A 12,780-nucleotide genomic window follows, 5' to 3' on the forward strand; every position below is an offset into this window, starting at 1 on the left:
GGGACAGGCATGGCTGGTGGAGTCCCTCTGTCTATCACACACACACACACAATAACTCAGCCAGGATCCCGTGTATACACCACGCTCTAGAATCAGAGTAAACCAACATACACCAGCATGGAAGGTGCTCATCCCACCTGGGGTCCTCCGGTCCTCACTGTGAGTGGCTTCTCCCTATATCCAATGACTGGCAGGCCAGCCACGGGCCAGTGTGGCTGGGACACGCTCTGGAGAGGCGGGCTGCCCGGGCGGCTGGGCGGCACAGGTGTCTTGGCTTTTTCAGCTGGAGCTCGAGGACTCCAGGGCCCAATTACCCTGCCAGGAGGCAACACTGCCCACATGGCCAATTAGTGGGTCCTCGTGCCTCTGGGGCCGGCTGAGGGCAGGTCTGCATGTCCACACTGTGGCCCTCGTTTCATGCCACACAGCTCGGTGGCCACGTCCCGGGCCGGATTGAGAAACCTCTGTCCCTGAGTCGGCCCTCGGTCCCACACCTCCGTGCACAGGAGGGTGGCGGGGAGGGACAGCAGACTGCTGTGAGCTGAGGGTTTCCGGCCAAACCCGAGCCGTGGGATGGCAGGTGTGGACCAGGCAGAGTCACAGGACCGATGGGAGAGGGTCAGGCCCTGGTCCCCCCAGCTCAGAACCTCCTCAGTGTCCAGTCCCGAAGGCGGGGCCTGGCCGGGAGGCTGGGCCACCACTGGGAGCCTGCGTCTCCTCTCTGGTCTCACCCAGACCCTCCCTTTCGCTCTGCTCTAACTCCACCATCCCGGCCCCTCCCTCTCTCCCCAGCTTGGGCTCCCCGGCCTCTTCAGATGGCCCTGCCCCTCCTCCTGCCTCAGGCTCTGGGCTCCTGCTGCCCATGGACTGTCCTTCTCGCACCAACTCAAGATGGTCTTGTTTTCCTCCCCATTGGATTAGTGTCCTGGATCTGCAGAAACAAAGCGCCACAAACTAGGAGGCTTAACACAACACGAAATGTTCTGAAAGTCCCATATCAGGGGTGGGAGTGCTGAACTCCTCCCAGAGGCCCCAGACTAGGTTCCTCTCCACCCCTCCATCCTCCGCGGCTCCAGGCTCCCTGGCCCGTGTCCTGCATCCCTCCCATCTCTGCCTCTGTGCTCATAGGAGTCATAGGAGTCCTCCTCTGCTGTGTATAGACTCCCCTGTGTGTCTCCCCCTGGACACCTACAGGGACCTCCTCATTTCCAGACCCTTCCCCTGATTCTGTCCACAAGGACCCAGGTCACAATCACAGGCTCTGGGGAGCAGATAACCTTGGTGGCTGTGTCTCGGCCTCCCGGTCCTGCTGGGTTTTCCCTCCTTAGCATGAGCCCCTGAGCACCCCTCTGAGCATCCTCCTTGTGTGTGTGCTGTGTTTCTCTACCCAACACAGAAGGCAAGCTGCATGGGGCTGGGTTCTTGTCTGTTTGTTCATCATCAAACGCCAGTTGACTGACTCCTGTCTGGCACGTAGGCAGTGCTTAGACTACACACGTATGAATGGTAGATGCGTGAGCACGTTAGGGGTGGCCAGAGGAGGCCGTGGACTGAGGGGTTCCCAGGAGACGGAACTGGTTTCTGGTTCAGCCGCCCAGGAGGGAGCTGGGCTCTCAGGACTCTGTGCATGGCCTGCAGTCACCTCAGCCAAGCCAGAGCTGCGCCCTGGCTGGTGGAGCAGGAGGACGAGGGGTGATCCAGGAGGTGCTCTGCCCTGCTGGTGCATCTCATGGGACCACGGGGTCTGACCGAGCAGGCTAAAGGGTGGACAGAGACGGATTATTGCTTCACATGGCAGAGGGGGGTCCGGGGCTGTAAGTGACCTCCGCTCCTAGGGCCGCCCTCCTCCTGCCCCGGCGTCTCCCTCCACTGACATCAGGTGCCCGCAGCTCACTGTCTCCAGGACACACACTTCCTGCCCTTGGCAGGAATCCCTGCAGCGGGACCCCTGGAGCCCCTCCTCCCCGACCTCCGCCCCGCACTCATGTGGTCCCACTGGGTCTGCTCCCCGCTCAGGCTCCGACGGGACACTGCACTCCCTGCACCCGGCCAGTGTGTTCATGGTCCACCCAGGCCCTGCCTCGCTTGCTGGACCTGAGGGCCGCCGTGGCTGGCTGAGTCTCCCTCATCTTGTTTCTCTGGCATGGACTGTGGACCTGTCACAGAGGGATGACCAGAAAGGGAACCAAACTGTGGCAAATGCACGTGGCTGAAGGGACAAGTGCAGAGCAGAGATGCGACGGGGGCCCAGGCAGCACCAGGCACCGGCTTTGAAAGCCACTCGCGTGGCGTTTCCCCCGTGCTGGTTTGAATCTGAAGACTTTTTACATGACTCCTAATGAGAGAGTGAATGACAACGGGCCTGTGCGCGTCTCTATGGGTGCAGGACCCAGGAGGGTTAGGGGGGCAGAGACCCCAAGACACAGAGGCAAGAGGAAGCCAGATCTCTGGGGCCTCCACAGAGAGAGGTGGCCCATGCCGAGCAGTTGACACGCTCTGAGGTCATCCGTGGTCTCTATGGCCCATGCCCCTTTCCTCCTGTTTCCACAGCTGGCCGTGTGCGTGCTGCTCAGATGATGCCTTATTGATCCCCACTGCCTGACCGACCAGGGTTTGAATGTGGAGCTGGTCAGAGCCGTGTGGAAATCTGTCTGACATTGTGATGGCCATGGACACTCTTGGGCCCACGCCCCGGGGCTCTGACCTGGGGTCCCCAGGTGGCGGCTTCGCGATCGTGCCCTTGACAGACGCCCCTCCTAAGACGCCAGCCCCTCTCCCGGGCTCCAGGTGGGCTCCCTGGAGCATGAGGCTGGCGTGTTAGGGCTGCTGGCTCCTCCCTGCAGATGGCTACAACCTCTTGTTTGTGCCTTGGAGAATTCCTTCGATAAATGTTGGTGGATTGCCCACAGGCACCGTGCAGGGCTGCCAGGGTCTCTGGACGTGGCTGTCCAGTGGCCTGGGCATCTGCGTGTCTTTCAGGTCAACCAGGATCACTCGTGCGGTAAGAAAACTCGTTCTCTCAGCAGCTGATGGGTGAGGAGTGGGGGCTTATATACAGAAGAAAGAGGGGTGGAGTCTAGCCGGGACCTGAGAGGAACAGGACTTAAGCATTTAAACCAAAGTCTACAGGCCTGATGATTCCCAGACACACTTTGCTCTGTGGACATTGGTGCTCAGTTCACTGCCGAGTTCAAGAGCTCCATTCCCTGTAACACTGCACTTTGTTTAGGATGTGAAAACCTCAGATATCCTGATATCTTCTGCTCTTTCCTGAAACGGGCAGGGCAATTTTAAAGATGAGGAAGTCTCACTTTGCCTAGCCATCAAATAAGGAAAAGCTAAGGGCAAAGGAGAAAAGGAAAACTATACCCATTTGAATGCAGAGTTCCCAAGAATAGCAAGGAGAGATAAGAAAGCCTTCCTCAGTGATCAGTGCAAAGAAACAGAGGAAAACAACAGAACGGGAAAGACTAGAGATCTCTTCAAGAAAATTAGAGATGCCAAGGGAACATTTCATGCAAAGATGGGCACAATAAAGGACAAAAATGGCATGGACCTAACAGAAGCAGAAGTTATTAAAAAGAGGTGGCAGGAATACACAGAAGAACTGTACAAAAAAGATCCTCATGACCCCTATAGCCATGATGGAGGGATCACTGACATAGAGCCAGACATCCTAGAATGTGACGTCAAGTGGGCCTTAAGAAGCATCACTACGAACAAAGCTAGTGGAGGTGATGGAATTCCAGCTGAGCTATTTCAAATCCTAAAAGATAATGCTGTGAAAGTGCTGCACTCAATATGCCAGCAAATTTGGAAAACTCAGCAGTGGCCACAGGACTGGAAAAGGTCAGTTTTCATTCCAATCCCAAAGAAAGGCAATGCCAAAGAATGTTCAAACTACTGTACAACTGCACTCATCTCACACACTAGCAAAGTAATGCTCAAAATTCTCCAAGCCAGGCTTCAACAATATGTGAACCATGAACTTCCAGATGCTCAAGCTGAAGTTAGAAAAGGCAGAAGAACCAGAAATCAAATTGCCAGCATCTGCTGGATCATAGAAAAAGCAAGTGAGTTCCAGAAAAACATCTACCTCCGGCTTTATTGATTATGTCAAAGCCTTGAGTATATAGATCACAACAAACTGTGGAAAATTCTTCAAGAGATGGGAGTACCAGACTATCTTACCTGCCTCCTGAGAAATCTGTATGCAGGTCAAGAAGAAACAGTTAGAACTGGACATGAAACAACAGACTGGTTCCAAATTGGGAAAGGAGAATATACATCAAGGCTGTATATTGTCACCTGCTTATTTAACTTCTATATAGACTACATCATATGAAATTCCAGGCTGGATGAATCACAAGCTGGAATCAAGATTGCCAGGAGAAATGTCAATAACCTCAGATATGCAGATGCCACCACCATTATGGCAGAAAGTGAAGAGGAACTAAATAGCCTTTTGATGAAAATGATAGAGTAGAGTGACAAAGTTGGCGTAAAGCTCAACATTCAAAAAACGAAGATCATGACATCCAGTCCCATCACTTCATGGCAAATTGATATGGAAACAGTGAAAGAGTTTACTTTCTTGGGCTCCAAAATCACTGCGGTTGGTGACTGCAGCTGTGAAATTCAAAAACACTTACTCCTTGGGAAAATGCTATGACCAACCTACACAGTATATTAAAAAGCAGAGACATAACTTTGTTGACAAAGGTCCATCTAGTCAAAGCTATGGTTTTTCCAGTAGTCATGTATGGATGTGAGAGTCAGACTATAAAGAAAGCTGAGCGCCAAAGAACTGATGCTTTTGAACCATGATGTTGGAGAAGACTCTTGAGAGTCCCTTGGACTGCAAGAAGATCCAACCAGTCCATCCTAAAGGAAATCAGTCCTGAATATTCATTGGAAGGACTGATGCCAAAGTCAAAACCCAGCCACCTTATGTGAAGAGCTGACTTATTGGAAAAGACTGCGATGCTGGGAAAGATTGAAGGCAGAAGAAGAAGGGACAACAGAGGATGAGATGGTTGGATGGCATCACTGACTCAATGGACATGAGTTTGAGCAAGCTCTGGGAGTTAGTGATGGACAGGGAAGACTGGCGTGCTGCAGTTCATGAGGCCGCAAAGATCTGGACGCCACTGAGAGACTGAACTGAATTGAAAATGGAGAAAATAATGGCATTATCATCCCCACAGCTACTGTATCAGCATCCATGAGCTGAAGGAGAAAAAATAATGTGGACGTAAATTTTAAAATAAATGAAGCACTGCAATGATGCAATGCATTTCCATTATTACAAATAAATGTCCTCAAAGAGAAGAGGTATATTTTCAGATGATATTTCAGATTAGCAAAATGAAAGCCCAGGACATGCCTGCTACACTGGAGCTCGACCAAAGCCCAGAGCCATTTTCAAGGCGCCCTTGAACTCTGTGTTCCTCAGACAGTAGATCAAAGGGTTGATGATTGGGGTGAGGACAGTGTACAAGACAGAGATGAGCTTGTTGGAGCTCCGAGAATCAATGGCCTGGGGCCGGACGTACATGAAAAACAAGGCCGTGTAGAAGATGGTGACCACGGTGAGGTGGGAAGCACAGGTGGAGAAGGCTCTCCAGCGGCCCGTGGCCGAGGGGATGCGCAGGACGGCCAGCGTGATGTGCCCATAGGACAGCACAGTGGCCACGAGCGGGAACACCAGGATGAGGAAGGCCAGGATGAAGTCAACCAGCTCTGCGGTGGAGTAGTCTGTGCAGGCCAGCTTGAGGATGGGGGAGATGTCACAGAAGAAGTGGTTCAGGACATTGGAACCACAGAACGTGGCGCTGGAGATAAAGTAGACCTTGATCATGGAGATGGTGAAGCCACTCATGAAGGAGAAGGCCACCAGCTGGACACACAGCCCCGTGGTCATGATGGCTTGGTAGCGCAGGGGGTGGCAGATGGCCACGTAGCGGTCGTAGGCCATGGAGGCCAGGAGCACACACTCGGTACACACCAGGGAGCTGAAGAAGTAGAGCTGGGTCATGCAGCCCACGAAGGAGATGCGCCTCCTCTGCAGGAGGAAGCCGTCCAGCATCTTGGGGATGATGTCACACACGTACCAGATCTCCAGGGAAGACATGATGCCCAGAAAGTAGTACATGGGCCTGTGGAGCGAGGGGCTGCCCCAGACGGTGAGGATGATGGCCAGGTTCTCCACCAGCACGAAGAGGTAGGTGAGCAGGAAGAGGAGGAAGAGCAGGTACTGCAGCCGGGGGCCCGTGGGGAAGCCCACCAGGATGAAGGCGCTGACCTGGGTCATGTTCTCCCTTCTCATCCTCCTGTGCGGGGCATCTAGGTCCACAAACAACCTTTGCACCAGATGATGGCCAAGGGCGGCTGGGGAGAGAAAGCAGAGGTCAGTCTGGGGGTGGGTTTTGACCCAACGAGGGGACGCCTGTCTCCTCAGACAGCAGGGGAGTAGAAACTGTCTCTAAGTTAAGCCTGAAGCACTCAGTGTGGGAGTGCTAGGTCTCCTGGGGGCTGGACACCCTGAGAGCGGGTGGGGCTCCAGAATACCTGCCCTTTTCCTCCCCCAGGCGATCTTCAGATCATCTGATTGTTTTATAACCTGGACTTTCCCCAAGGAGTCTAATAACTGTAAGGGCTGTACAGAGTCCTTGGCTACATTAGAAGGTACTTGGTCCTTCACCTGGTTTCAGAGGTGATTTTGTAAGAGGAAGGGATACCAGGGGCTGTAGGGTTTATGGGTCTCTCTGGCCAGCCAGACCCCAGATCCATGGCATCTCTCCACAGAGCTGGGGGTATGAAGAGCAAGAGGAGCCTCCCAGGGCAACAGGAGAGAGTTGTCTCCTCAAGCCCCCTTGAGATCTGGTAAAGGATGAAAAGATGAAGCCCCACAACATCAGAAACTCCCGAGGGGAGTGCCAGCAAGGAGAGGTGTCAGCGGGGTTCTGGAGGAGAGAGAGCAGAAGGCAGAGGGGCTGGGGCAGCAGCGTGGGCGAGTCCAGAACGTTCTTGAGGGGCCTGCCATCACTGAGGGAGGAGCCGCCTGCCCAGCGAGCCCACGACCAGGGTGAGGGGGTGTGTGTGGCAGGGGCGTGAAGGCAGAGAAGGCAGTGTCTCCAGTCCAGGGGCTGCCCCGGCACACTTTCTCCACCCTGCAGGCGGGTCCCCCAGAGCCCGCCTGTAGACTGCAGCCCGCCAGGCTCGTCTGTCCATGGGGTTCTCCAGGCCAGGATACTGGAGGGGGTTGCCATTTCCTCCTCCAGGGGCTCTTCCCGACCCCTGCCCTTATCACGCGTCAGATGTAACTCACGTAATTCCCCCTCTTGTAACCCTCACCATGACCATGGGGAAAGAAGGCTCACATTTTTCAGGTGAAAATCTCAGGAAGTTCAGGGACTCTGCAAGACACACGGGTCCTCAGACGCTGAGGCCACGACTCTTCCCATGGGGCGTCAACAAGAGAAGCAGTGAACCCATTTGGGTGCGGGCTAGCGATTCGGAATTAAGATGGACTGTTAGAGCTTCGGGTTGCCCTCTGACGATATTTTAACAGGCTACAAAACATAAAATCACAAAATAAACAGTATCATCAGAAGAAAAGGCAGAGGTTTATGCAGTGGTTTTCTTACAGCTTAATTTCACAGCTGAAAATGACACGCCAAGAGCTTAGACGATTCCTAAGGGCACTCATTAGTGATGGCCAACGTTAGTGTCTCAACGTCACCACTTTCTGAGAAAACTGGCAAGACAGAAGGCCCCACGTCCCCGCAACATAAACACAAGGACTGTTAGAGATGCTTCAGAGAAAGCCGCGGCTTCAGATGCGGTGCCAGCGTGAATCTTCCACTTCTCTCAGGAGCAGCGCTTTCTCGTGGATTGTAAACTGTCACAGGGCATGGGAATTTCCCAGTTCATTTCACAAAGTGGCAAATTCCTTTCCACAAGAGGAGAACTGTATGCCAGTGACCTACTGTGTGTGTGGTGTGCTTTACTGTAGTTACAAAACTCAAGTGAAAAGCCAGGAGACAGCACCCAGAAGCACATTAGGAGAGGGAATGCCGCAGACAAGCAAGTGTGCCCGTGCTCAGAGCACAAGAGGCTGCCAGGTGATGAAATGTATCAGTGATGACGGGAGTCCCACTGATGCCGAAAGGCTTTGACCAAAAACGATTCCAAAGTTTTTATACATTTGCCATCCCCAAATAAGTGATTTATTTGAATATTAATATATAAATAATCTCAGACTCAACATAGAAAATAAGCTTATGTTTACCAAAGGGGCAAGTGGGGGTACTTTAGGAGTTTGGGATTAACAAATACATACACACTACAATATATAACGTAGACAACCAATAAAGTCCTTCTCTGTAGCAAAGGGAACTACACTCAACATCTTGTAAAGACTCTATGGCTGAATCACTTTGCTGTCCTTCTGAGTCTAACACAACATTATAAATCAACTGTACTCCAATAAAAATTTAAAAACAAGTCAAAAATATCCATACCACTTGCTGTAGATTCTCCTAGCAATGACTTCCAACAAATCATGACTTCAGGTAAGGAAACAGGTCTCTCGCTCAGCCAACAGCCTGTGACATCCCTGTGGTTAGTACCAGAATCACTCACATTCTGCAGAGACTGGGATGAAGATGGGTCTTCTTTAAAACCACCGAGAAGTAAGAACGCCACTCTCTACTACCTACTTCAAACATGGATAAAGAAGTAGACAAAACTGTCATGATTTCCAGACAACATGACCCTAACCTAGAAAACCCAGATTATGATTGATGGTTGGTGATGTTCAGCCACCCAGTCGGGTCCACTCTTTGTGACCCCATGGACTGCAGCAGGCCAGGCCTCTCTGTCCCTCACCATCTCCCGAAGTTTGCCCAAGTTCTGCATAATTGATTAAGGGATTTCAAACGATATTAAAGCTGCAGTCTTCCTATATGGCTTCCCAGGTGGCATGAGTGATAAAGAACCTACCTGGCGATGAAGGAGGCGTAAGAGACGCAAGTCCAGTCCCTGGGTTACTGGCAATTAATCATGAAAACGTCCCTTGAAGATATATTGTAAAACTATCAATATTTCCAAGTAAATTTTAAAATTTAACTTGATTATAGCTGTGCATGCATGTGCTAAGTCGCTTCAGTCATGTCTGACTCTTTGTGACCCTGTGGACTATAGCCCCCAGGCTCCTCTGTCCATGGGATTCTCCAGGCACGAACGCTGGAGTGGGTTGCCGTGCCCTCTCCAGGGGATCTTCCCGACCCAGGGGTCGAGCCCGCGTCTCTTATGGCTCCTGCACTGGCAGGCGGGTTCTTTACTACCAGCACCACCAGGGAAGCTTTGTTCACAGGTGAAATCTCACCAAATCTTATTTTCCTTAGAACAGAGTGAAAAAATCCTTAAAATCATCTTTAAGTATGAACAGATGTGAATATCAAAGGAGGTTCAGGAAAAAGAAACGAGAGGAGTAGTGAAGAGGACTTGCCATTTTGGAGATGAGAAAATACAATAAAGTGGAAGTAACGGTTTAAGAAAATAAATGTTGAAAATGAGTGCTGCCACTCAGTCAATGGGACAGTGTGAAAACAGCATGTTATTGTTCAGTCGCTCAGTCGTGTCCAACTCTGCGACCCCACGGACTGCAGCACACCAGGCTTCCCTGCCCTTCACCATCTCCCGGAGTTTGCTCAAACTCATGTCCATTGAGTGGGTGATGCCATCCAACCGTCTTGTCCTCTGTGGTCCCCTTCTCCTCCTGCCTTCAATCTTTCCCAGCATCAGGGTCTTTTCCAAGGAGTCGGCTCTTCAACTACCTCTATCTCTGGCTCTTAGATAGAAAATTCTAAATCAGATCATGAGGGATATAATTAGGAAGAAAAGGGAGGATTGCTTAATGAATGATTCCAAGGTCATCTCTTAAATATTTGTTAAAAAACTAAATGAGTCTTTTCTTTATATGCAACACCAGAAAGCAGACTTCTGATGGATAAAACATCAGTACTCAAAGGTCCACTAGCCTGTCCTCCTTGTCCATGGACACCATGGAGTGGAGGCCGTGGCCCACATGTATGGAGGCAGAAGCCACTCTTTGGACTTTGATTGTTAACGAATAAGTCAAAGATTTACAGTGACATTTTAAAATACCTGGGGGGTCAGATTTCGTGGTGGGGCAGAGGGGGAGCTTAAATGGAGCTGAGCAAGTTCGAGGGCCCCTCCCAGACACCACTGTGTTATCACACTCCCATCTTATGCTACACGCTTTATCGCAGAAAATTCTTTACACCCTCACTCTGGTCATTGTTTTGGAAATCAGAACCTTCCATGGAGAAGCACAGATTTCTGGCTTCTCTTGAAAAATTGAAAGGTCTGGGGCAGCAAGGTCGGAGTTCCCGCACGCCCACACAGGCTGGACCCTCGGACAGGCTGGACCCTAGGAGGGTGTGAGAACCACTCCTGCTCCCCAGGATGCCCTCGAGCTGTTAGCATCCGTGGCCCCTCTGTTACCCGGCTCCAGCCGCGGGCACAGGGCTCCCACAGAGCTGCACCAACCCCGCCGCTCTGCGTGCGCCCCGTCCATCTGCTCCTGCTGCTTCTCCCCTTTGCCGTGGGCTCTGCTGAGTGGTTAGACATCTCCCTGACTCGGCATCCCTGCTGTACCACCCTCTGTCTCACCTGCAACTGCTCAGCTGCGCCATGGTCTCAGCCTGGCTTCGGTCCCCACACCAGGGGTCCCACAGGTGCCTTGACCAGCCCGTCCTAACTTCCGGGCCACCATCCTTTTCTTTCTCCACCCGCCTCTCCTCCATGCGTGGTGCCTTGGCCCCAGCCATCTGCTCTCACCGTCCAAGCTCAGCAAAGGCCACCCACTCCCAAGTCTCCACCTGGTGAGGCCCACACCCCCATCTCTCTGCGGATCCCACCCATGTGTCCAGCTGATGACGAGAGGCCCCCACCGGCCCTGGAGTCCACACCCTCCTCCTTGTGTTGGTCACCAGACAGCGGCACCACCGTGCACCCAGCTGCCCCAGCAGACGCCCAGCTTCAGTTCTTCTCCCTGGCATGGCTCAGGCAAGGCTGGTCCTAGTCCTCCTGTGTCCTCGGCGTCTCTAGAATAGGCTGCCTTGTCTCCGCTCTCCTGGGCTTCTGTCCAGCTACCCCGAGTTCAGGCTCCACCACCACACCGGAATGATGGTCCCTGAACTCTAACTCATCCTCAGTAGCCGTCCTGACTCCATCTGGTCCACCCTCCACGTGGTGGAGAATGGCATGTGGATCTTCAAGCTGTATCCATGGAGCATTCTTGGTACAAACTCTGCTCTCCTGACAGACCCATCTGCTCCCCGGTCACCCCCGCGCCCTCCAACAATAGAGTCCTGCCCGAGGAGCCACTTTCAGTCCCTGAGAGCACCTTGCTGACCTCAGGTGCCCCTGCTGCCCCACCACGGCCTAAACTCGGGCATCCATCAGGTCTTGGATGTCTTCCTCCCGAGGGCCGACTGGGCCCACAGTGCTGCTCCAAGACGCCCTGAAGGGGGGCTTCAGGATCTGGGTGCAGGGGGAGAAAGCACGCTTGTGAGAGAGGGGAGAAAGAGCTGGGTTTATGCTGTGCTGGACCTGAGGGGACCCCACGTCTAGACCCCGCGAGTAGGACCCCGATGTCCATACCTCACAGCAGGGGACGCAGGGGAGGGGTCAGTCCCTATCCATCTGACACTGAGCGCCCACTACTAGGAAGTTAGGATTGCAAGGCCCTTGGGCTCAATCAGGAGAGAAAATTGTCTCCAACTTCTGCCTTCATGAAATGCAAGTTCTTGGAGAGGAAGAGAAGCAGAAAGAAAGTGACCCACGCTTGTAACTTGCAGATCAGTTGCTGAGGATGCTTCCAGGTGATGAGAAGACGGTAGGGCAGATCAGGGCAGGTGGGGCTGGCGGTTCTGGGTGTGGGAGTGGGCGTCAGCGAGGAGTGACACTGGGCAAGGTCCTGATGCGGTGAGGACTGGCCGGGCAGCTGTGTGGGGAGGACCCCAGGGCGCGTCCAAGTGCGGGGAAGGCAGCGAGGAGACAAGCCTGGCTGGAGCACAGTGAGACAGTGCAGCGGCTGGGGGCTCCGTCACCGGGGGAGGAGGGGGGTCACCCCGTGGAGGATGAGGGGGCAGGAGCGGAGGATGCCAGGGTAGCCCTCCCCTGAAATCAGGGGTCCCTTCCACCAAGACTCAGGTCTCCCCTGATGGGGGTGGTGGGCAAAGCAGGAGTCTCCCACCAACACCTGCTCTGACTGCAGAAGACAGGGTGGACGCGGAACAGCGTCCCCGTCTGATAGCGTCCCTCCCTGTCCATCCTGTGAGGACAGGAGGGAACAAAAGGAGGATGGGGGGGAGGGCTTGGCGGGGGCAGGGGAGACAGCAGCCTTGAGCAGCCCGGGGTGCCGGCAGGGACAGCAGACCTCAGGAGGTGTCCCCACATCTCTAGAGCAGGGGGACGTCTCCTGGGGGACAGAGTGGACGATAGGAGGAGAGCCTGGGACCCTCCATGCATACCTTCAGAGCTCAGAGGGGAGGGTGCTGGAGATATGGCTGGGTGGTGGTTGGGGGGAGCATGGCAGGGAGGAAGCCCCCACTCCTGAGATCAGGGAGGGGGCTGCAAGTGGTGAGGGGTCTCTCAATCCTGGCCCCGCTCCACACAGTCCCAAGAGACCAGATCCTGAGGCCGCCAGACCGGCCTCTCGACCGAGAGAAAGGACCCACAGGAACC

At 53.5% G+C, this 12,780-nt stretch overlaps 1 protein-coding gene across 1 annotated transcript; it reads right to left on the bottom strand.

Moving 5' to 3' along the window:
* Positions 1-5,389: 5,389 nt before the first annotated feature.
* Positions 5,390-6,328, bottom strand: LOC139033855 (olfactory receptor 6B2-like). Its single transcript, XM_070463640.1, has one exon. It carries the CDS (start codon positions 6,326-6,328, stop codon positions 5,390-5,392), a length of 939 nt encoding a protein of 312 aa, XP_070319741.1.
* Positions 6,329-12,780: the final 6,452 nt, after the last annotated feature.

Source organism: Odocoileus virginianus, unplaced genomic scaffold (genome assembly GCF_023699985.2).
Source record: "Odocoileus virginianus isolate 20LAN1187 ecotype Illinois unplaced genomic scaffold, Ovbor_1.2 Unplaced_Contig_5, whole genome shotgun sequence".
NCBI lineage: Eukaryota > Metazoa > Chordata > Mammalia > Artiodactyla > Cervidae > Odocoileus > Odocoileus virginianus.

Coding starts and splice junctions, on each gene's coding strand:
- LOC139033855 (XM_070463640.1), bottom strand. CDS start 6,328: ATGAGAAGGGAGAACATGACCCAGGTCAGCGCCTTCATCCTGGTGGGC.